This window comes from Brachionichthys hirsutus, chromosome 19 (assembly GCF_040956055.1).
Source record: "Brachionichthys hirsutus isolate HB-005 chromosome 19, CSIRO-AGI_Bhir_v1, whole genome shotgun sequence".
In the NCBI taxonomy this organism is placed as follows: Eukaryota; Metazoa; Chordata; class Actinopteri; order Lophiiformes; family Brachionichthyidae; genus Brachionichthys; species Brachionichthys hirsutus.
This window is the reverse complement of record NC_090915.1, coordinates 2,305,812-2,329,918: the sequence shown is the minus strand read 5'-3', so window position 1 is coordinate 2,329,918 and position 24,107 is coordinate 2,305,812. Positions and strand designations below refer to the sequence as shown.

Genomic DNA, 24,107 nt, shown 5'->3' with positions numbered 1-24,107 from the left:
TGTTGCTCCCGTTGTTAAATCACAGCTTAATTCCTTTTCCATCATCATAACCATTTGTTTTCCTTACAGGGTGGAAATACGGGATGACATCAAGCACTGTGGATGAGGAGGAGGAGGAGGAGGAGGAAGGCTTTTCCTTTGCTCTTTTAGTGCTGAGTGTTTCGGCGGCCATCATAACTTCGCCTCTTAGCTGATTCCTGCCATTGGTCATATCTGACACCTCGGCGACGCCGGATCGAGGCCGCTGCACTCAGGAGCCACTTAGGTTTCCTCCCACTAAACTCCCGAGTCTCTACTTTACCTCCTCTCTCCTCGCATCTGGGTTTTATCTTGACAATGGATTTTTGAAAATGTCATTTTCCCCTACCTGATTCCCTGGAAACTCACCTCAATGAATTCTGTGTGACTCTACAGGCCTGTCGGCGACTCGCTCGCCCATTCCTTGTTCCCTGAGGATGACTCGAGATGGTTCGGACCATCCTTTGACTTTTCATCTCGCACGACCAGAAATGTCCCGACAGCCGCTGGATGGGCAGCCATGAATGCGTTGTATTTTAAGATGTATTTATAAAAGACTAGATGTTATAACAAGATAAATGATCCTTTACTCACCAGAGTTGAGGCAGTGTTCCTCCAAACTAAAGATCAAAATGAGAAACACATTGCAATGGATGAAAGGGGATGATTTTAAGAACTAAATGTGTCTATTATTTGGCTAACAATGGCCGACAGATCTATGATGTTCTAATTATCCTCTTAAAAAAACAAACTAAGAGCTCTGATAATCTCTGATGAACCAGATTAGCTAATTATTTTATTAATTCTTAGCACGTTAGCATACTTGCATTAGCATTTAGCTGACAGCACCACGGTGCCTCGATGCAACCTTACGCAGATGTTAGCACAGCTGCGGATTTATCGCCTTTCGCCTCGAGTCACATTCCTCCACATCCTTAAAATTAATTACAACACTTCTCTGGACTCTACATATTTGACCTATTTATCCAGACACCTGAGAGAGGCTTAAACAAACAGCGCATCACCCCGTCCTCAGATCTAAAAGCCATTCGCTCCATCTCAACCAATCCTGTCCCTAACCCTCCTCCTCCGTCTAGCTGCCCTTGAGCTTTTCTATTACCGCATGGAAAGCACCTCGCAGCCCCTGACAAGCGCAGCGGATCGACACTAAATCAGAAATCAGTGCCAGGCGCAGATCTGAGCCACCATGAAGGTCACAGGGCCCACACTGCGTGTCGTCTCAATCGGGGGGAGCAGGAGTAGATACAGCCAGGGTGACAGTGACTGTGTGTGTGTGTGTGTGTGTGTGTGTGTGTGTGTGTGTCTGCATCTTTACAGGGAAGAGATTGTAAGGAGGAGAATGTGGAATGAAGGAGGAAGACATGGAGCAGGAAGAGATGGTCAATGTGAAGAAAGCATGGGAGGAGGAGAGAAATAAGGGAAATGTCTGCGGCAAATCATGCACGGTAATCAAACGTTTTATTTAAGGCTGCCTACAAATAATTATGCCATAAATGTGATCAATATAAGGGGAAACGCTGGTAAAGCTACTTGGTTAATGGTGATTTGAGCCTTCCTTCATCTCAAGGGATTGTTACACACCGTCATCTAGCGGTGAGAAGTAGAACGACACCCATTAAAACCAGCCGGAACGCGTTTGACGCTGATTCTAAATGATGAAACGAAACGTTTCCTTCGTGTTTTAGTTGTTGCGACGTAATTGGAGCTCCGTATATTCACAGATACTTCTATCGTGTGTCAACATGCGTTAAATCGTATTAATTAAAAATGGCTGCAGTTCTTCGTCGACCTGAATGAATATTGTCCTCTCGCGGCTTCTGTACATTTGAGTCACGTGTTCAGTTTGTTGTGATTACAATGTACCTCTTAGCTTTTAACGGGAAGCTAGCTTACGTATTGCAGTTCAAACGTTACATTTTATTAATTCGAAAAACATTTGATCCAAAAACCGGAGTTCACGGATCGATAACCGATCGTCGCGAGTAAGTGTTTGTGTGACGCGCTCGTGACGTTAGCGTTTGTTCATGTTAGCCTAGCTTTCATGCTAGCCCAGCTGCGTTTGTTTTGGGCTGGTTCCCAGATGAAGAGTGTGTAGAACCGGTTTCGGTGTCTTACTTCGGGTGACGGTAACCGGACGCAGTCATGCTCCGGTGGATCCTCGGTGGTCGAGAGGCTCAGTTCTCGGCGGAGGTAAGATTTACCGGTAACTTGTGCTGCCTCGGCGAACCTGTTAGCATTTTAGCTGTAAGCTAACAGTGTGTTTGAGCATCCTGTTCGATGACTCACGAGTGTTTAGTTTATCTTCATTAAATTAAATATGCTTTGAGGAAATGCTGCACTCTTCATTCAGTCACATAAAATAAAAAGTGCAATCACTTCTGAACTGTTACCTGGCGGGGGGGGGGGGGGGGTAAAGTTGCAGAGAAGGGAAACTGAAACTTTACGAGTGTATATACGTGTGCATGTGCGCGTGCGTGTGCGCGGCTCACTATTTCCCCCCTGCGTCGGCCAGAAAAGCTCGGCGTCGTGCATCGGAGAGGAACAGCCCAAAAACTGGTTCACTGAGCTGCAGGTGCTGAAAGGACATTTTGACATTGTTCGATTTCTGGTGCAGATTGATGACTTCAGGTGAGCAGCCGCCCCCCCTGCTGCCCCCCTCCCCCTGCTCCCCCCCTCTCTCTCTTTGCTGGCCTCTATCCCTCCGTGATTGACAGGAGATTCCTCACCTACAGAAAACTTACAGAGCATGACAAGAGCTCAGCTCCATGCTGGTGCAGTTACAGTAAACAAAGCCTTTTAATGCGGTCCACACACACACACACACGCACGCACACACACGCACACACACACACACACACACACACGCACGCACGCACACACACGCACGCACGGAGGTGCTGCACCTGCGCTCCTCTGAGGGGCTGCGCTGCACACTAGCACGGTGGGAGCGGGTCTGTATAAGTGGTCAGGAGGGGGGGGCTGCTTCACGCTTGGTCTCCTCCAGTAATAACCCCCCTCCTCTGAGCCTCGTCCTCTCTGCACTCCGGTCCTCAGTCGGGGGGGGGGGGGGGCAAAGGCCAGGAAATTCTCTGCAGATTGCTTTTTGAAGTCCGAAAACGTATCGGCGACAGTTCCCCTCTTCTTATTGGGTCTCTTTTTCCATCCTGTCTGTTGATTTTGGTTGGTTGGGGGGTCAGAGGCCAAGCGGGAGGGGGGGGGGGCAGGACAGATGTTTGTCTTTAAGATTTCTCAGGTGGAGACGGCGCGATGGGAAATGATTCCTCAAGCGGACGGCGCTGAACTCGGTTCTGACCTCTGGAGAGACGAAGGTCGCGTCTCCACGGAAACCGTTTCTGTCAACCCGTCTCTTGTTTCCAGATTTGCCTCGGCGGGAGACGACGGCCTCGTCCTGGTGTGGGACATCGAGGTAACGCATCGCGCGCCGCAGCGTTAGCCGCGCGCCACGCAGCGAGGCTAACTGCTGGTTCTCTCTCAGAGCGGCGAGCGGCTGCAGGAGCTGCGGGGCCACTCCCAGCAGGTCACCGCCATGACGACCTTCACCTGCAACCACGAGCTCGCGTCGCACACGTTGCTCATCACGGCCTCCTCGGACCGAAGCCTCAGCGTATCCTCACACCGGAGCCCGGCTCGAACGCCGCGCCGGCGGCCGCTTGGCTTTGTCTGACCCTTAACCCGATCCGTCAGCTGTGGGATCCGGACACCGGCCACAGAGTCCAGACCGTCTCAGACCTCCAGTCCTCCGTGAAGGTAATCCGTGTTGAGACGGGAAGTTTAGCGTAAGAACCGGATATCGGGGAAAACACTGACCCGTGCTTCCCGTCTCCGTCAGTGTTTGCTGGTTCTGGAGCGGCTCGGCGTTTGGGTCTCCGGCGGAGAAGAACTGTGCGTGTGGAACAAAGACTTTGAGCTGCAGTGTCAAAGACGGAACCACAGCGACACCGGTGAGGAGGACAGCGGCTGCCCCCCCCCCCCCCCCCCCCCCGGACGGTTCTCCCGCTTTAACGTCTGTGTTTTGGATGCGTTGCAGGAATGACGGCTCTGATCGAGCTGCCCAAGAACTGCCTGGCGGCTGCGATGGATAAAGACATCTGTAAGAGACGGGGGCGGGGGGGGGGGGGGCAGGTCTGTCTCTGCTCCGATGCTCATTGTGGACGGCTTCTTCTTCTTCAGTGATTTACAGGCTGACGGTTTCGTCCTCGTCCTCGTCCTCGCTGGCTGAGATCCGCTGCCTGTCCGACCACCAGGACCGGATCCGGGACCTGATCAACGTCTCCGGTTGGTCTCTGAGGAGGGACGGAGTCTCACGATGCCGCTCCGTCTCGCTGACGTGCGTGTTTGTCTTCCTCAGACAGGCTCTTCGCCAGCGGCTCTCACGCCGGCGAGTTGATCTTATGGGACGCGGTTGATTGGAACGTCCTGGCCTACGAGCACATCCTGTGGGAGGAGTCACAATCCCCGATTCAGTCTGAAATAAGGCTGACCGCCCCCAAACCCAGCGAGATGTCCATCCAGCACCTGTCCACCAACGGAAAGGTGAGGCAGGACGGGGCGAGTGGGCGGAGCCGTTGTGTTTGCGAGTCCATAAAGAAACGTGACGCTTGTGTTGCAGCTCATCCTCGCCGCCGTGGGCAGCGGCCTCTACGTCTACAGCGTCATGACCAAGACGGTGGTGGCCTACAGGAAGGTGGCCCACGACTCCAACGTCCTGCACACCGCGCTGTTATCCGACAGGTGATGCTGCCCCGTGTGGCGCCGGGGGGCAAATCCTGCCCCCCAAAAATGAAACCTTTTTGACTAAGCGGCTGCGACTCGTTTCAGCGAGCTGATGTCCTGCTCCGAAGACGGCAGCGTGAGGATGTGGGAGATTCAGGACCTGCCTCTGCCGGCAGAACCGGCTTCTCCAGGTGACCCGAACGCCACAGACACGCGCGTCGAGCTGCGGCAGCTCTCGCTACACGCATCATCGCTTCCCACTCGTCACCACAGACCGTTGGTTCGCTTTGCGCCACGAGGAAACCACAAACGGAGGCGTCGGTTTTTAAAAGTCTTCTCACTCGCCGCGTTTCCCGTCATTTGGTGAATCTATTTTTAACGATTCACTCGGGGAGGAAATGGGGCGGTGCTCGTGACGGTCTTCGGAGTTCCCCTGGGCTCCATCTTCAGCACCTTTTAGTTCTTTGGCTTGATTTGAACTTGTTCTGGTTCTCCTGATGCTGCTGCTGCTGCAGCTTCCCATCGCCACCCGGGTAGAGAAACATTTTTGTTCTCTCTTCAACGACCGGCAGAAAACACGAGAACAAACATCCTTCGTGTCCTTTTCATCCTTTCCACTCTCCGCCAGGATTCTTTGGGATGTGGAACTTCGGCCGGTCGAACAAACAGACCTGCGCCGCGTCGAAGAAGGACTCCGATGTTCCGAACCTGAGGACGCTGGAGCTGACGGGCGATCTGATCGGACACTCGGGGGCGGTCCAGGTATGACCTCCCGCTCACACAAACCCGTTTCCTCTTCGACATGGTGTTGATCGGCGTTTCTGTTCCTTCAGATGTTCCTGAGCTTCGGGGAGAACGGTTTGGTCACCTGCTCGGCGGATCACCTGCTGATCCTGTGGAAGGACGGCGAGCGGCAGTCCCGCCTGCGCAGCCTCGCACTTTTCCAAAAACTGGAGGAGAACGGAGGGCTCTGACATTTGACCTCAAAACAAAAGATGTGATGCACTGTAACGCTGCTTTTTGTCTCGTTTGTCTCGTCGACGTAAGCAAACGTAAACGACCTTTAAGGTCAAATGTGTCCGACACAAGAAAAGTCACGACTTTATTTCCCACCTGGAATGTTTTAGTTCCTGTAATGAAACCCGGTCCGAGCGATCTGGACCGTCCTGAACTCGCCAAAGAGGCAGCGAAGGCTCATTTGATCATCAGAACCGGGCCAGCCGGGGCGGGCAGATCGCTTCAACCGCTGAACGTCCCCCAGACATCCTTAAAAAGAAACGTGTTAGTGTGAGAAAGTTCTCCAAATTCAGCATCAAATAAATTCTGATCGTTCTGCATGACGATGAAAATCACACAGGACGTCTGATTTAATCTGATTTTCATTTTTAAATGGCACCAGAGATCAAACACGTTGCTCCAAACGGCGTTCTAATACTGTATCGGGTCAAAATTGAAGAAAATCCTGACATTTAATGCAGTCAAATATTCACTTTGTTTCCTGTCACAGTGAGAAATAACTCACAAGTCCTTCCATTGAAGATTGTGCGCTGCTTGCAGTACCGCCATGTGGCCGCTAGAGGGCGGAAGAATACACCTTTAATATGCAGCCTTCATGAAAAAAGGTAGTTTAAAATAATAATAATAACGTGCAGCTGGAGTTGCGGGATGAAAACCAGCGTGAGGAAGAGCCGGAGCCGATCGGTGCCCGAAGCAGCCGGATGCTGCCGCTGCTTCAGGCGCCGATCTGAGCTCCGGACACTCTGCACATCTGCTTCTTCCCCTTTGAATCTACAGTTAGTGTCACCGATGGACGCCCCCCCCCCTCCCCGACCCGAGGAGCTCTGATACAGTGCATTTCTAATCCCTCCATTTGCTCTGGCATGCAGGTTTACTGCAGCCCAGAGCGCTCGGACTATGATGTAATGGAAGTTCTGTTTCACCGCCAGCTACACGAGCTTTAAGTCCGTCAATCAGCACCCTCCTGGATGTGGAAGTTTGGACCCTGAAGCTCGACCCGTTCTCCAATCTTTCTGTCCGACAGGTTTATAGATTTCTAAGTATTTGGACTCAGACACGAATTTAAAGCGCCTCGTTCTGCGTCCCTGCTCGGGACGCCCCGGCTGAGCACCTTCCACGTGACGGAGGTTAAAAACGGGCCACAGGCGATCGGATTGATCCCGGTGATTTGGTCGGCGCCTCGTTCACTCGTTCATTCACTTCTGTTGCAGCAGCGGAAAGAAAAGAACCTCGAAAACAGGAAGAGGGAAGTCAGAACGTCTCGATTAGCTGCCGTGTGATCGGCAGGCGAGTCGTCCAGGGAGTTGGGAAAACTCAGTGGGGGGGCCCTCAAATGACAACCTGTTCTCTGCTGGCAGACCCCCCCCCCCCACCGATCCCCCCGCCATGAGAAGAGGCTGTGATTTGAGATTGAAACGGCGTCCGTCTGTCCGCCGTCGAGCCCGGGGGGGGACACGGAGCTCCATCCAATCACGGCCGAAGAGGCCGACTGTCCCACGGCGGGGGTCGCTTTTGCTGTCCTACCCTGCGAGGGAGCCGTCAGGAAGGCGGGGGGGGACGCAGGCTCTTCCACTTCATCTCGTCCAGGCTCTTCCAGTACTTGTAGTTCTCTGACAGGTGCTCCATGAGGCCGGGCAGGTCGGCGAAGGCTGCAGAAAGAGGAGGGGGGTGTCGGGGCGATGCTTTTATTACACGGGGAGAATGATTCATCATGCATGTACACCCCCCCCCCCATTTCCTGCTTGTTGTTGACCCGCCTGCATCTGTGGAACCAGCAATGACCTGGACAAAGACCCTGGTGAATTCAGAGCGGCTGTACTTGACGCCCCCCCCCCCCCCCCCCTCCAAACTTCCAATCCCGCCGGCGTTGGAATCTTTCCATGACATCAGAGCATTATTGACAGGAAACAAGTCCTCTCATGGGGGAGGGGCCTAAAACGGACAGGCGGGGAGAACGTGGAGCTACAAGCTACTCGGCATCTCCTCCCACTTTTCCTGAACGCTTTTCCAGGAACCACAAAATGAAAATCCGTTTTCTGGAAACTTGCCCCAAACATCAGATTTGTTTCTCACACACACACGCACACACACACACACACATCCTCACCATCCCAGGCGTCAAACATGTCGGTGATGAAGTAGTCCATGAAGGAGATCTGGGATTTGGGAATGCTGCAGGTATTCCTGTCGAACACCGGCATCACCACCGGCAGCCCTTGGCTCTTCTCCTCATCCGTCTTCAGGGCGAACACAAAGAGGCCAGAGAAGAGATGAGACGCTGCACAGGATGAGCAGCCACGATGCCTGCCCCACCCCCCCCCCCTCACCTGGGCGAAGTATTCCTCGGAGATGCGTCCCGCCCACTCGATGCAGAGCTCCAGGGGCCTGCAGGGATTGGCCACGTCTGCGCACTTGATCAGCATCCTCTTTACCAGCAGACGGTTCTCCGGAGCGTTCCTGATGTTGGCCTGGCCGTCGCCGTCGCTGCTCACGGTCTGCCGGAAAGACGTGAGGAAGAGTGACGGATCCGCAGGAGGTTCCGGATCGGCATGAAACCTGCTCGGAGGTGGTCCCCCCCCCCTTACATTCGTGCCGGTCTCGTCTACGGCGGCCATCGGCTTGTTGACGCTGTTCACGAACTTGCTGACGTGTTCGAAGTGTCTGGTCATCTCCGTGGCGAGCACCATGTCGATGATCGCCTGGCGCAGCGTCCGGAACTGATTCCTGTCGGAAACCAAGGAGACGGAGCTCGGACCCGGACCCGGACCCGGACCCGGACCCGTGGCGTCGCACGCCGGGCGGCTACAGACCTGTCCGTGTTCTTGAAGATGTCGCTTTTGCCGTCTCGGACGGTGAGCTGGAAGGCGAGGGCGGCGTGGTGGCTCTCCAGCACCGCCGTGTCGTTGTAGAGAATCGCCAGCTCGCTGCCGGCGTTGCACAGGAACGAGTTGGTCCTGCCGGGGTGGTCCACGTCGTGAACCGCGGCTGCGATCAGAGCCGCCACCTCATCCAGCTGGTCCAGACTGTTCTGAACCAAAGACAGAGCGGCGTTTTGAAACTTCTACTTCTCCAATCGTGGCACAGATAAATGGAACTTCAGCGGCGTGACGTTGGGCCCCGGCGAGTATTTCTCTTCTAACCTTGACCCTCTCTTTGCGCAGGAAGTAGGAAGTAGCGTGCAGCACGTCGGCGGCGTGCGTGGAGTTGTGGTAGGAGTTGGAGGAGTGGTAGCTGGCCTCCATGAGCTGCAGCCAGGATCGGAGCGTCGCCTCCGAGCAGTTCAGGAAGTCGCAAACCCCGAAACCGGTGAAAATCTTCAGGCCGAGGTACGTCAGCGGTCTGCGGGCGATCAAGCATGGAACACGTGTTTGTGGGGCGGGGTCATCTTTGTTTACAAGCTGGATGAGATCAACGCTGCTCTCGTGGAGTCAATTAGCTTAGCTTAGCATGAATACTTGAAGCAAGGGGAAACAGCTAGCCGAGCTCCGCCTGAATGCATTTTGTTTGTCGTTAACCTACAGGAATCACTGTTGTATGCTAACCTGAACTCGCCGTTACCATAGATACGCTCCCCTAACTCCTCCGTTATCATTTATCAGCAACGTTCCTTTCAGTTTCACAGAGACGGCTAGACGGAACGTTGACCGGCTCTTCCTCCGTCGCCTCCGTACCTCTTGTGCGTCGCCGTCTCCAGCTCCAGGATGTTGAACTCCCAGCGCTCCTCCTCATTCAGCATCTCGGCGATGGATGGAGGGACGTCGCTCAGGGCGACCGGGATGGCCAGCTGGCTCTGGCTCATATCTGCACACAGATCCAAAACGGGTCCAGCATTAAAGGGGCAACGAGAGAAAACCCTGATTTCATCCTGATGGCGGCGGCGGCCCGCACTCCTAATTGTGGAATGGAAAACTTGCTGGAAATATATCGATATGTTATGATAAAAGAAAGGACGGACTAGGAAAGGAACATATCGATTACGCTCTTGTCCATGCAGCATAGCATAGCACCTAAAGGAAGGGAAGTTCTCTTGGGAACATTTTCAATCATGTTTCCCGGTTAGTTTTCGCCATCACGGCATCGTTTGTAAACCACGTTGTGCTACCAGGAAGTAGGAAGCCAGACTTTCTTCGAGGCTTACTTTTGCAGAAGACGTATTCATTCCCAGACAATCTCCGCAGGCCATCCTGGAGGGGGGGAAAAACAAAAACAAGAAAGGGTTGAATTTATTATAAAATACAGTTTTGTGTTTGCCTGTTGGATCGTTCGAAATGAATCATTTAGACATGAAAGTACTAAAATAAAAGGGTTCGTAACGACAGAAAGGTGAACCCTCAGAAGACGCACGTCTGGAGTGGACCGTGGCTCAGCTCGGGTTCCGAGCGGCTAACATCTGCGTCTGCAGTGACTCACCTCGGAGCCGGTTCGTTCAACAAATCAAAAACTCACCAAATAAACACGGACTCCGCTGGCACGCCGGTTGGCACGCCGGTTTGATTTTACAAGCCAAACAGTTGTTGGATCAACAAGAATTCATATTCAGTTTCATACGCATGAGGCAAGAACGTTTTTAGGGACTTATTCCTAACCTCTCCTTATAAAGCACGGATACTTACATTCATGAGCCCCCCCACCAGGTCGTTGGTGTGGGGGTCGTCCTCCTTGGAGGCGAGCTGAGGGGAGTAGAGCTCGGTGGTTCTCAGGATCTCCAACACGCGCTCCAGGGCCTCGGCGACCGTTACCGGGCTGCTCTCCTGGGCGGCGTTGATGATGTTTATCACCTGAGGAAGACGGAGGAAGAGGAGTCGCTCTCGTCTGCTGCCAAACAGACAAAGAGCCCTCTGCAGGGCGCGCCGTAAACTGAGCGCTAAAGTCTTTGTGCGTGTGACGCTGCACAAATTTCATCTGGGGAACAGCTAAAAAAAAAAAAAAAGATGCTTTTATAAATGTACTTAATTCATCAAACAAAGGTTTCAATTTGACACCGGTGCAGATAAAAACTTTTTTTTTGTAAATATCCATAAATAGAAGTGCAGTATTATCATTTAACTGTTATTTAAGTATTATTTATGATTATTTAAATAAAGTGTATAAATGTTGGAGAGCATCTAGATAAAAGGGGACATTTTGGAATAATTTTGTCTTTTCCTCTCAGTTTGTCTTTCCTCTCCGTTTCATATTTAGGAAGGCTTCAGATATTCCGAGATGATCCGACTCCCGTAATGTCTGATGGAAGGGAGGGAAACCCGCAGCCTGAAGTACCGCAGCACTCATTCCTGCTAAGTGTTTATTGATCGGCTGAGTGGCTCGTATGCACCAAGATGTCTTTTCAAAGACACACATTCCTTGTTCCACTTTGGCTGCCGGGTCCGACGTGAACCGAGCTGCCCTCCCCCCGTCCTTGCTCCCATTGAAACCCTGATGCCTGGTCTGGACCCTCCCTCCACCCTCAAAAGGGCGTTACCTTGGTGATGGGAGCCTCGATCGTCATGGAGTGAATCCTGGCGACGGAGGAATATCTTCGACCCGACTGTAAACTGGGAGCTGAAATTTAGAAGACGAGTGAAAGGAGAAAAATGGAGGCTCTATAATTATTACAATCATTATAAATGTTTGAACAGTTTTTAAATGCACAAGATGAGATGGAAGCAGCACTCTGAGTGGGGGGGGGGGGGGGGGTATTTAAGGGGTCTCTTTGATTCAACCACCATCGGACACTCTCTGCCATCATCTTCCCATCCCTTCCTTTGTGGTCTGGTCCTTAATTTCAGTCTCATTACTCATTACTCTGAAGAACAACTCAAAGGTCTCACCGTCACTCCCACGAGAGCTGAGCGATCGGGCGTCCATGGAGTCTTTCCTCCGGTCCCGGTGACGCAGCGAATGGCAATCTGTGGCGAGGCCGAGGAAAGCAAAGGCGCAGTTATCCAACGGAAGAACATTAAAATGTTAAATGCTAGCCTGCAGAATCAGTCATGACACGAGAACCGGGCCAAAAAGAAGAGCTCGGGCAACACATTTAGCATCCAGTCGAAGGGAAACAATAAAGGCTCCATATTTAGAATGAAGACTGATGGCTGGTGCGTTACCTGACTGCTCCCCGACACACCTGTCCTCCTTGTTGAACCGGTGCACCTGCAGCCGGAGAGGAGAAGTGTTTTAACACATAACTCTTACTGAAATACTTTTAATCTATATAACTAACTACTAGTTAGTTGTAGATTCGACCAATGGCGAGCCTCTAATCCGGTTACAGCTGACAGCGCATCCTCCACATTTAGGCAACGATGAACCCGGACAACAAAACCTGCCGACTATTGATTATGTCCAAGAATTCTGCTGTAATTCTTTTCAATAATATTTATTTTTTTAATGGCCGTTTCAGAGTTTCCAGGCGGGCCGGGCTGCTCCCGGGTCTCCAGAGGATCAGGGCGGTGTAAACACGTCTAATGGCCGTATTTAGCCCGGCTGAGTCTTAATGGGCTTCTTGGGCTGCGAAGCACAAACAGACATTTAAAATAGCATCTTCTGAATTAACTTGACTAAAGCTGGGAAATAGTTGAGATTATGAAGCTTCATAAATGAGATGGAAAGTAAAACCAAAGATGACCCGAAACCTGCAGCGAGTCTGGAGCGCTGAAATAAATGTGCTTCACGAAACAACACGATGGAATGGAAAGCGTGCGGGCGGGAAAAGACGTGAATCCGGTATCGCCTCTGTGGCCTTCTGGGTGTCCAACGGACGACGGCGTCTCAGCGAAGACTCAATAAAGGCTGGATTAGTTTCAAATGACGAAGACTAAACTTTTGGTTTCTGCTCTGTAATTTGAGGTGAAAATGCGCCGAAGGAGAGGAAATCCCGATAAATCCATTCAGTCGGAATCTGCACGAAGCGTTTTGTGGGAAGGGCTTCCACCGTTTTCGGGAATGGGATCAGTCACGACCCCGACAAGAGGCAGCGAATGGCGGCCGGCTTCGGCAGAAAGGTGCCAAAGACTGACTCACCTTTATGCACACACACACACACACACACACACACACACACACACGATGGAAGACAGCAATGCGCTAAAGCCGGTCCCTGTGCAGCTTTGCCCGGGGTATTAATAGTCTGGGCACCTGGCTGCGAGCCCTCCCAGGTCTTAGCTGGGGGGGGATCCTGGTGCTTAGCCGTAGCTTAGCATATAATGACGTTATTGGCCCGGTACCCAGCTGAGAGCAGCGACACACCTGCTGCAGAGTAAGCGTTCGAGGCCACAGCCCCCCCCCCCCCCCCCCCGGAGCGTTTAAACGGGACTCTTCAGCCTGCCAGAGAGTTTGTCCTGTTTGGACTCACTTCTCCAGCAGGCCTGATTGGGCCAAGATGTTCTGTAGCGCCGGGTCTGTTCAGAATGCACAACAGAAAAACCACCTCATGTAAGCCAAAGATTTATCTGAGTCTCCGAATCAGGATTCTGTCCCGAGTTTAGAGGAAATGTTTGAAGATTTCAAAGCTGCTCGTGTTTGAGGTTCTACCGGGTTTGGATTGTAATGGCGCCGGCTCAGAAAGGAGTTCTGGTCCGGGTGGCGGCAGCGCTTGACTCACCTGATTGTTGTTGTCAATATGAGGTCGTTTGATGGCTACGAAATGTCGAATCTTCCTGTTGGAGGAGTCGGAGAAGAAGAATGTCAGCGGGACGCGACCTCCGGGGAAAGCCCAGCGATGGTCGTCGGGCCGGTCTGCTCACCCTCCCTGGCCGATGACGGGCGTGATCTTCACGTGCTGCTGGATGCTGTCGCCCGACTTCTTCCTTGCAAAGTAAATTCCCTGCCATTCCTTGGGAGAGAACAGACAGGGGAGTGAGCGCCGCCGCCGCCGCTAGCAGCCTCGGCACGTTTCAGAGAGGGACGCCACACCGACCTTTCCTTTGTTGATGCAGGTGTTGATGGTGTCCAGCAGGTCGGCCCGGTTCTTGTCGCTCTTGGGGAGTTCCGTCAGCTCCTTCCCGATCAGCTCGCCCTTGTGGTAGCCCATCATCCGCTCAAACGCAGGGTTCACGTACTGCGGACGGATCGAGCAGACGTTAAAGCTGCGCCTACGACGCCGCCTGGCCCCGGAGGCGGGGCTTAAGTGAAACCCCACCCCTCATACCTGTATTATGTGCTCCTCGCTGGTGATCTCCACGGCCTCTTGACAGTGGTCCAAAGCAGTGAAGACAGAATTACAAGCCCTGCATGTGTGTGGAGTAAACGCCAGATGAGTAGCCCCTCCCCCGTTGTGATGTCATAAAGAGCCGTTCCTCTGCCGTACCTGAGTTTGAACTGGCAGCGCACCTCGCCGTGTTCCAGCTGTACGAGCTCATTGTAGCACGCCGACATGCTGCCGTTCTCCACGAACCTCTGGAAGAAGAAGAAAAAGGAGTCGAACAAAACAAATCAGGGAATCAGGGCTCCAGGTTCACAACTGGAAACCGGCCTCTAATCTAGTTCCTCAAGTTTCTTAGGAAGGCCAATAATCATAAAGCGTCTGTCACAAACGAGGCAGCCGTTATAAACACACGAGTCGCAGCCAGGAGTCGGACGCACTCTGTTAAATCCAGCGGCGAGGAGAGGAAGGACCGACGGCTCGTCCTGATCGGCCGGCCTGAGAGACGACAGGAAAGCACCGTCACCATGACTTAAAAAGACACTTCGGCCCCACCCCTCTAAACGCTAAACTCTAACCACAGAATTCCGGTTTTCATTTCACTTTAACTGTGGATCCCAGATGACATCAAATAAGATAACAACTCACGTTTGTGGCACGACGGCGAGGATAACCGTGTTTTCGGACGGCTCTGTGGCACGAATCAACCTGGAAGGAAATCGGACGGATTGGGAGTCAGCAGGAGGTCATGGGTTCATTTCCTTTGTTCTGACAACTGTGAGACACAAATAATAATAAACCGAAGAAGTTTTATTCCTGAATGCTGGTTAGCGTTCGAGTGTCGTTAGAACGTGCTTTTTCTTCTGCCCTAAATAGTCAGGAAACATCGTTCCTTATTCACAAAGATGGGACCTCACCAGGGAATTCTTGGGATATTCTTCAGGAACACAGCCGGTGGAGCGGGAAAAGGTTTTGTGTAAAATACAGTCTCAAAGTAATGTCTGAGTAAATCCTGCGTGCCAGAGAGTAACATGGGACAAACGCAGACCAGCACCGCCAGGATGAACACGGGGAATGAGGTTATTCTACAGTCAAAGTGGTTTCTGGAATGTTTCCAAAAGTTTCTGCAGTGAAACAAGAGACAAAGGAAATGTTCCCTTGGGGGGGGCGCTCGATTTAAAATCAACAACTCATCTCAAAACCCGTTTCCTACCAATATCTTCTTATGGATCAGGACACCCAAGTCTTCTTCTGCCTCTTTTTAGAGTGAATTCAGGACAAAACGAGTTTCAGGCCTGTAGTTCCTTCAATACACACCAGGCGGCACCAAAACACCCTGACAGACTCTGGGCTATCCTTAGAATTGAACAGACAATGATAACACAATCTTTGAAATTCAGACGGAGCCCTTTGGAACTCTTTCTTTACGGGAACTCGAGTCAATTGGAAACTTGGGTGAAAGGTTCTTGATCAACAAAAAATTTCTAGTCTCGAGTTTCACAGAAAAAAGAAAAGGCCTCAGCTTTCTACTAAACAGCTGCTGACGCTGGGGACTAGTTTGACACCAAAACAAACAAGAACGCCGTACGCTCAGTCACCCAAAGCCCCAGCGGCCCCCGAAGAGCCGGAACAGAAGTTGTTTACATCCTGACTTTAAACTATGAGCTTCACTGTAGCCTAAACGCTAACAGATATCTGCAGCCACCTTCTCTTAGGAAGGGTCACATGGTGGTGTCACGGCTTCATGTCGGTGCGCTAACAGTTTTTAGCTTAGCATGTATGAGGCAGATTTGTGAATGAGCTTGAGCATCAACCTTCTCAGCATCTCTGAGGAACAGAAGGAAGCAGAGACGAGCAGACCTGCAAACAGCTTCAGGCTCAAAGTAGCGCGAGTGGCGTCCGTCGACGACGACGATCTCGTGGTGCTTGTCCAGGAAACACTCGGCGGCCGACTCTGGCGTCCGTGCGATGTTACACCTGAAGCCGGCGCGGTCGCATGCCCACCAGAAGGCATCGCTTTGGCTGTCCTCCTTGGCGAACACCAGCATGACCTGAGGAGACGGGGAGGAATGGACACCTGGGTGAGACGGCGCTAAGGAGGGGGTTGTGGAATATCTATGCTTGGAGGTCTGCGCCTATGACACAGCAAAAATCAACACATCCTGTCCAACATACATGTAAAAAATAGTGAGCGATATGGTCTGGAACCTCTTTGGGAGCCATTGATAATATATCGTTGCCGTGGTGATGCAAGAAAACTAATATTGAATCATTTGTAATGAGCAACAATACACATTTTGCATAATTCCTGGAATTCAAAGACAAACGGTTTACAAGACGTGATTTAAAAAAAAAACGAACCTCAGTGCTTTTGTCTAAGAATGGGTTTAAGATGTTGCCATGGAAACACAAACATGGATGACGTGTTGAGGGTATATGAAATAGTTAGGGTGAATGAAAAATAGTAAAAAAGCACCACCTTGTTTACGCCCAAACAAAAACAGACGGTTTTTAAAACGATTAAAAGAACAGACGACATCCTGTAACGTCAGAACCCCCCCCCCCCCCCCCCGATTTATTCCCTCAGCCCGAACTCAAAGCTGTGTTTCACACCCGCCGCCATGAAGCCTGCAGGTTTTTGATCCCACGCTGTGTTTGGACCCTAAACACACCATCTACCGAGACGCTGTCACGCACACACAAACACAAGCAGCTGGTCTGCAGCCAGGCCCAAAAATAATCACTTCTGTCTCCATCATCATCATCATCATCATTATCATCATCATCACCATCATCATCTCCAGGCTCCTTCTAATCTAAGGACACCAAAGCCCCATCGCTTGTAAATCTTGACGAGCGACACTGATCTGTGCCGGCGTGAAAAAGTGCAGCAGAAGATGTAAAAGATTAAAAAAGCAAGCCGGCGTTGGTGAGAACCCGTGAACCGCCCGCAGTGTTTGACGCCGCGCAACCTTGTGTAACCATGGTGCTAACATGTGAAATTCCACACGCGTGGTGCCCAGCCGACCCTGGGACACCACCGACCACACATGTCACCAACGACGAGCCCGGAGGGAGGCGCCGCGGGTCGTAAAACCCCCCGTCTGATGTACGCCCAGTCAAACACACGCCACCAAGCTAACACGCCCGTCTCAGACTCGCTGCACAGATCAACGCACGCTCACGCCGAAGAGCCTCTGGGCTCCGTGCATGACAGTCAGGCACGGTTAGTCACGGCAGCCGCGAGCGGACTCAGAGGTCAGAGGTCAGGACAACTAGCACGCTAGCTTTGAGCTAACAGAGTGTATCATGCAGAGCGTGAATGGGTGTCATGGCGACAATGTGTGAAGAGTTTTTAGCCATTATAAAACTCCCACTCCCTTTGAGAGAGACCTCCTGAAATAAAGCCGATGATTTTGAAGAACTGAAATCAGAACTGAAATCAGAACTGAAATCAGAATTGAAATCAGAACTCTCTGGATGTCGGATCAAACCACGGCAAATTCACCGGAAGCACCTAATAAAGCAGCCGATTCCTGGAGGGAACGCCGTGAGGAAGCTGCGTCTCAGCCGGCCAGTAAACTCAAGGAACTCCGAGGTTCTTAGTTACATAAGGATAAATCGGCACGCGGCCTAATCCGCCCGACGACGATCCCCGGGTCAACGCTAACCTTGACCCACAGCTGGAGGTGAACGCTTCACGTAAACAAAACACCAGAGGCACGAATGTGAGCTCTGACGCCTCCCTATTTGGTCTCTTTTAGCTACGTGCAGGATGCTTTTTGGCGCTCCTCTTACCTGAATGGGCTCTTGGGACAGCCTCATCGGTCCGACGCATTCTTCTGTAGCGGAAACCTGCGAGCAGCAGAAGACCCGTCAGAAACGGAAGCACACGAAACACACCGAACAAGCGAAAGCAACACTTCCCACCATTATGCCGTTGATGTCCAGCAGCATGTCGGCTTATAGCTTCTGCTCCCGCCTACGTCTCTCTTGAGCGCCTTTAATTCTCCTCCTTATCTCGATCGTTTCACTTCAAGCATCCGCGGAGTAACAAATATTTCCTCGGTGAAGTAGAAAAAGCTTCTAATAGATTTCTCTCCTGCGGATATTTGCCACCTGCCCGCTCCGAGCGTCTTCAGAAGGTATTACCAGTCTGTCACAGGTTTACTTGCATAAGCCTCCTGCAGGAGCACCACGCTAAGTTGTGTTTATACGCGTGTGCAGCCTTCTTAACCCCCTGCGTCACCCCGAGCAACTCAGTGACGTGAACGAATGCATGTACACATGTTTGTGCCGCACCTCACAAACGCTGACTCAGGCCTGCAGCACATCACACAACATGGAGCACCGCACTCGTTCGGTGTCACGTCGGGGAATTTAACCATCAAGTTCAAGTCTTTTGTTATTTCTGAGCAGATTCTGCATCGGAGTCATTTTTTCCCCCGGCTTTGTTAGAATCTGTGGTTTTGGTTCATAAACACACACAAACACACACAAACACACACACTCATATCCCATCGGGGAGTGTTCGGGATTAACGTCTCTTTCCAGCTGAAGGAAAATACCAGCGGTATCCATGAAAACAGAGGGCAGGTACCGAGAAAGAGGGAGAAGAGGGATTTCAGTTAATTCTCCAATAGGCTCCGGCTCCATAATAGCGGCGGCGACTCATGGCGTGGGTTCAGGCAGTCAGCGGCGTCTGGGTGACTAAAGCGGCGAGGCCTACCGGCGCTGGTGACTCCAGCATGACCTCAAACACCGGGATTATTAGCCAGCGGTATTTACACCGCTAGCAGCCGACGTCACCGGGAGGTGCTCCTCCAATAATCATCCATTCATTAGTGTCTAATCAGAAATCCATTTACAGCTAAAGACAGACAGACCGGGGGTTTTATTTAACCCACAAACGCAACACGTCGGCGTGTTCTCGTCCCGGCTCATCGTATTTATCACACCTCTTCGCACCGGGAGGAGTCCCATCCAGACAAAAGCCTCCTGCGACAAAGCCTTTCTAAGTCTTTCCTGATCGACGTGGAAACGCCTGTGGGTTGCATCATAGAACGATATTTGGGGGGGGGGGGTCACATGTAGGTGAGGACACAGCGTGACCTCACCTACGTCTGGCTCTGCTGCCAAATGCTGCAAGTAAAGTTTCTAACATTAGAACAAGAAAGCAGGAACAACAGAGCACCGCCCCCAAATTGCTCCAGGTGTCCCAATCATGGCGGCGCCTTCTCCCTCTCCGCATGCTCTGGGGCCCCCTATGCATGATGTTCCCGATCTGGAAAAAAGCCCCCCAATGAGCTGGCGACGCATCCGGGGTGTACCCCGCCTCTCGCCTGTAGTCAGCTGGGACACCCGTGACCCAGGAGGAGGATGAGCGGGTGCAGACGAGGCGATTAGGTCGGGATGGACAGAAGTCTGGGGTGTTTGGAATTCTGTTTGTCTGCGTAACTAATTTTGATCAATGGTAATTTGTTTTCAAAGACCTCCTCTGTCCTCCAGGCGTCTCCAGTGGAAGATACAAAATGACGAAAAATTCAAACAGACCCAAAAAACCAAAAGAAAAGGACAAATGGAAAACAAACTCTTCATCTCTATGTGCATGGTAAATTAATTTGTTTCGGTCCATAAAAACCCAAGTAAATAAAGTCCGTCTTTGACAGAAGAGAGCTTAACCATCAAAAACATCTTAGCACCAAAAAAAGAAATCAAATGTCATAAAATCACAATCACATGTTCATCCACATGCACCGAGTCGATTTTAGTGCTCAGTGGGATGAGTTCCATCTGTCCAGGCCCGGTACCAGGCCCTGTTGTAGGTCTGTTTATCATCCGGTGCAAACGGGGTGACAGTTCTGTCCAGAAAGAGATTCTGATGGAATAAAAAGGAGCTGATCTCAAGGTTTCAGGAGTTCAAATGAGGGGAAACCTCGTCCATTGTGTAAAGGTGAGTTCTTTCAAGTTCACGGTTCTACATGTTTGCACAACAGACAGAACCTATAGCAGCACCAGCACCTCAGATTTCACCATCAACACTTTGAAGCATGTTTCACATCTAGCAGCTTGCAGTGGCCACCAGCGGTCGTAGGACCTGGCGAGCTGGCCTCATAGTGCCTGATTAAATGCCACCAAACACCAAAGCCTATCGTCTTTACATTAGAGGCCAAGAACAGAAAGAAGTGATATCGGCCCACGTGATTACACGTGGGCCGATATCTAATCACCGTGCGTTAGCGACAAAGAGGCGGACCTCTCATCTGGACCCAACCTCGTGTGAGGCTCTTACTTTGAAACTCAGACTGTTTAGAAATCAGAAATGATGCAGTATGACGTGGCCGAGGCCTTCAGCGCAAGGCTACGTCCTCTGATCCTGTGCATTATGCCACTTTCCTCTGTGCAGTCCTCTGTGTACGTGAATCTGTCCTTGCAACATGGCCTCCTCCTATCTCCTGCACAGGTGGCCTTCTGTAGCACCTGGGCGGACTAGAGGTCGGCCTCCGTCTGCACACCGCCGCAGTTATCTTCTTTGCACTGTACGAAGCTGTGATCATCTCACACCCGTGCTATTTTGACGTGGGCTAAGCTACGAGTCATAACACGCCATTAGAGCTAAGAGCTTTTACACATTAATGGTGTCACTAGCATGACAGAAATAGAAAATATTTCACTAAATAATTTGAGTGTCGCGACGCAAAAGATACGTCTACTACAGGTAGACACGTTCAAGGTTAAAGTTTTAGGCCTAATAAATGTTTGAGTAATTCTTTTGGGATTTAATCTCTATACGTGACTCGCTAAGAATAAGGGCAGCAGCTGAAAGAGCTCAGAAAGGTGTGTTGCATTTATGATACAGCATGAAATAGTTTTATTGTGTGTGCGTGAACTAACGATTTAAACATTTAGAGGCAGACTACTCTTTGTTGGGGAGTCTGCGTGGCGCTGTTTCACATTTCCCCAGTGACACCCTAGAGTCTTTTAGCATGTTTTGCTAACTGAAACGATGCCCGAGAGGACACTTCCACCTCAGACGATGCACGGGGGAATTTGTGTGTGCTTTTATTTTTAATTTTTTTACACGTGGGTGATTTTCACCCCCCAACCCCATGAGTCCACCAATGCTGACCTGCAAATTCACATGGACTCTTCCGGGGGGAAACATTTTATCACTTTTTCTGCCAATGAAACTGTTGTCCTTGCAAACACGAAAGAAAGGAAAGCCTATGCAGACGTCGTCTGACTGCGTTTCGATAAAGTTTTCTTTAAACACAGACCCTACATTGTTCACGGTCACTGAACTTTTGTAAGCGAGGTCGTCATGACGATGCTGAGACAGCTAACTTCTGTGTGACAGACCCTGGAGGGATGTCTGTACAGAAAACCATCATATGCCCTCTCCCTCACATGAGGTCACCCCCCCCCCCCCCCCCTCACTGACCAGAGGGGTAATCAGATTACTTGTACATATAAACACGCGGGAATGTGACTGTAGGGGAAAGTCGAACGATAAATGCTGTCATTGATCGTCACACAAACCTGTAAAATTATATTGATGAATGTTCCTACTTGCTTCGGGGTTCTGCTGTTGGTGACAGTGTCCAAATGACACCAATATTTCCACCATGAATACAAAATTATGGATTATATAAATGCTTATAATAAGACAGTGTCTGTTGGCAGTCCGATCTGGGCCTGAATGGGTTAATGTCTGAAGATAAGATCATCTGCTACACAACTTCTTAAAACAGCTATATCCTCTGGGGTGCCATCAGAAATATGGAGGAGTATCTGTTCACATGCTCCCTCATGACAAGCCTTGTACACAAACTCTCCATGTTTAAGATCTTCACACGCAGGATTCCCTAAAAAAGACTGCAGAACCAGGCCTATTGGTTCGGCCCATTAAGGTTCTCTAAAACACGGCTTTGATCCCGAAGCGTCAGGTGGGAGGCTCTGAGGAAGATCGTTTGAAGAAGAATATTCGGAAGCTTCTGAATTACTCTCTCTTCTAATGAAAGGAGGCAATAAATTGTATCTTTCCTCATCTATTTGGGGGGGAAATGAACAGATAAGATAATTCCACCTTTCACGGGTCTTCTTTGGTCGTGTTCACTGCTGCAAAGATAAATGGAATTGCATGCGCTCTTTGTGTCTGAAGGCAGATTTTGAACAAACAAACTTTATTGGTGTCATTGTGCAGACACGCCCCTGAAGTGTGTCACTGCTATTTTTTGTCTTCAAAATTGTCTCAAAAGTCATGAAAATGTTACATCTGAAATCACCTGGGGGGGGGGGGGGCAAGGCTCCAGAAGTGGGTCACGTGACTATTTCAGGCCAGAATGAACATTTTTGGTGAGTCCGGGTGAAGAGGGAATTGGCTATTGGCTGCCAGATCATCAATAATCGATACACTTTATTGATTGCGCGCATCTGTCACTATAATCCACTCTCAGGGTGGATTAAAATATCTGCATTGTTGCGCTCCGATATAAACGCCCCCCCCCCCCCCATACCTTGACGCTGGCGCGGCTGGTCTGCGTCTCGGCCTCGACGCGGACGCGTCCTCCGCCGCGCTCCTCGCGCTGCGAGCGCCGGTTCCGGTAGGTGATGACGGGGGGGGGGATGCTCTCGGCCGCGTCGGTCTTGATGAAGAGCCCGTGCAGCGTGGCCGCGGTGCCCTGGGAGACGGCGGCGGTCTGGTGGGGGGAGTTGGACTCGTCCGAGTCTCGGCAGTAGATCACCCCGCTCTGAGAGACGTGGATGCTGGGAGCGCAGCCCATACCTCAGCGACGCGCCTCCGGAGCCAGAGCCCGGATAACGAACACCGACGCTCGGGTACCACCTCCCCGTCGCCCCGCCTGCTCACGCGCACGCGCACGCGCTGCGGGCTCCTCCGAAGCATCGGCTGCGGTAGCGACTCCTTCTCTCCTCCACGCGCCGTTTGAGCGCATTAAGGCGCTGATTGTTTAATTCATGCGTCCCGGTTCCTCCGCAGCCCCCCCCCCCCCCCCCCCTGGTTCGTCTGACAGATGGAGAAGATGAAGAATCGGAACCGCCTCTTATCTCCGCTCATCCTCTGTCACGCGCGTCATTTTGGGCCCGGAGCTTTCTTCTTTGGCTCGCCTTGAATTATTCCCCCAGATTGGCCCCGCCCCCCTCCCTTTCTCTCTCCCTCATCATATCTCTTCTTCTATCTCTCCATCACTCTGATTTCATCTTCATCTTCATCAAACATGTTTCAGCTTTGTATCCTGATGAAAATCTGTCTTCCTTTAAAAACTTTAATTTGAACGACAGACTTTCCTCGTCAATCTTTCTCCCAGAAGTTTCAGCAGGTGACCAAATGAAGCGCACCCCTAACTACAATGTACCTGAGTACCCATGCCCCGCCCCTTGGAAAAGGTGACTACAAATAACTACAAAGACAGAAAACGTTGAAAGACATCCTTTCCAGAAATATGACCTCCTTATAAATGTTAGCGGACAGCGTAGCATCAATGATCTAATGTTTTTGCCATCAACAATAGATCAAGGAATCAGCTGGCGGCCCTACCTTCAGCGGTCCATTGGGGAATAACGGACTCTCCTCCGGTGACGGTCCGCTCATGTCTCAGAGACGTGACTCGGTGACGTTTAATCAATATTCTGTTCGCACCGAACTCTTGAAGTTCTGTCTGATTACCGAATCGTCCCGCAGGTACCGACTGATGGAAACTTATCGCCCCGCAAAACTTCTCAACCTGCCCGGTTCAAGCGGGTGTCGGTGTCCGTGCGGTCCTAGTGTCCCTCCCCCGCGTGTGGAATGTAACCGCGTCGATTCTGATCGTCTGATCGACTCCAGATCGAACATTTGTGTCCCACAAGTAGTTAAATCAAGAATACCGGAGAAAGAAAATACTTTATACTATCAGATTTAACTATTGAACACATTCCATATATTTAGATATTTTTATTTTAATCACGTTTTGCAAGTTCTATTATTCTTTTTTATATATTTGTTTTACTGCACATTAAAAAAAAGCAACAATCCAGGGGTTGCACCACCAGAAAGGTTTTGGGGGCCCCCCAGGAACTCAGGAAAAATTGGATACCATTCGCTGGCAGAGAATACATGAAGGAGGATTTCCTATCGAACATGAACATGTTTAAATTCTGCAAAAAACTCTAAAAACAGATCACTTCCAAATTATTT

The 24,107-nt window shown here is 51.0% G+C and overlaps 2 protein-coding genes across 2 annotated transcripts; one reads left to right on the top strand and one right to left on the bottom strand.

The window, feature by feature from the left end:
* Window positions 1-1,886: 1,886 nt before the first annotated feature.
* Window positions 1,887-6,127, top strand: wdr41 (WD repeat domain 41). The gene is made up of 13 exons (XM_068752944.1): window positions 1,887-2,229; window positions 2,552-2,667; window positions 3,418-3,466; window positions 3,536-3,664; window positions 3,745-3,807; window positions 3,890-4,001; window positions 4,088-4,150; window positions 4,231-4,335; window positions 4,409-4,593; window positions 4,670-4,791; window positions 4,879-4,964; window positions 5,402-5,535; window positions 5,607-6,127. The coding sequence occupies exons 1-13, from the start codon at window positions 2,182-2,184 to the stop codon at window positions 5,745-5,747; spliced, it is 1,353 nt and encodes a 450-aa protein (XP_068609045.1). The 5' UTR covers window positions 1,887-2,181; the 3' UTR covers window positions 5,748-6,127.
* Window positions 6,128-7,329: 1,202 nt separating this feature from the next.
* On the bottom strand, window positions 7,330-22,695 carry pde8b (phosphodiesterase 8B). The gene is made up of 22 exons (XM_068752513.1): window positions 22,429-22,695; window positions 17,711-17,767; window positions 15,773-15,963; window positions 14,561-14,620; window positions 14,353-14,410; window positions 14,078-14,166; window positions 13,919-13,997; window positions 13,688-13,828; window positions 13,515-13,603; window positions 13,373-13,427; window positions 11,877-11,922; window positions 11,601-11,678; window positions 11,252-11,331; window positions 10,404-10,568; window positions 9,929-9,974; window positions 9,462-9,591; window positions 8,931-9,129; window positions 8,601-8,818; window positions 8,376-8,514; window positions 8,118-8,285; window positions 7,898-8,027; window positions 7,330-7,439 (listed from the first exon to the last, which is right to left on the bottom strand). Exons 1-22 carry the CDS (start codon window positions 22,693-22,695, stop codon window positions 7,330-7,332), a joined length of 2,595 nt encoding a protein of 864 aa, XP_068608614.1.
* Between the last annotated feature and the right edge of the window lie 1,412 nt (window positions 22,696-24,107).

Coding starts and splice junctions, on each gene's coding strand:
- pde8b (XM_068752513.1), bottom strand. CDS start 22,695: ATGGGCTGCGCTCCCAGCATCCACGTCTCTCAGAGCGGGGTGATCTAC. Junction 17,768..22,428: donor CCAGCCGCGCCAGCGTCAAG/GTATGGGGGGGG, acceptor TGCTGCTCGCAG/GTTTCCGCTACAGAAGAATG. Junction 13,829..13,918: donor GCGAGGAGCACATAATACAG/GTATGAGGGGTG, acceptor ATCCGTCCGCAG/TACGTGAACCCTGCGTTTGA.
- wdr41 (XM_068752944.1), top strand. CDS start 2,182: ATGCTCCGGTGGATCCTCGGTGGTCGAGAGGCTCAGTTCTCGGCGGAG. Junction 4,792..4,878: donor ACCGCGCTGTTATCCGACAG/GTGATGCTGCCC, acceptor GACTCGTTTCAG/CGAGCTGATGTCCTGCTCCG. Junction 5,536..5,606: donor GACACTCGGGGGCGGTCCAG/GTATGACCTCCC, acceptor CTGTTCCTTCAG/ATGTTCCTGAGCTTCGGGGA.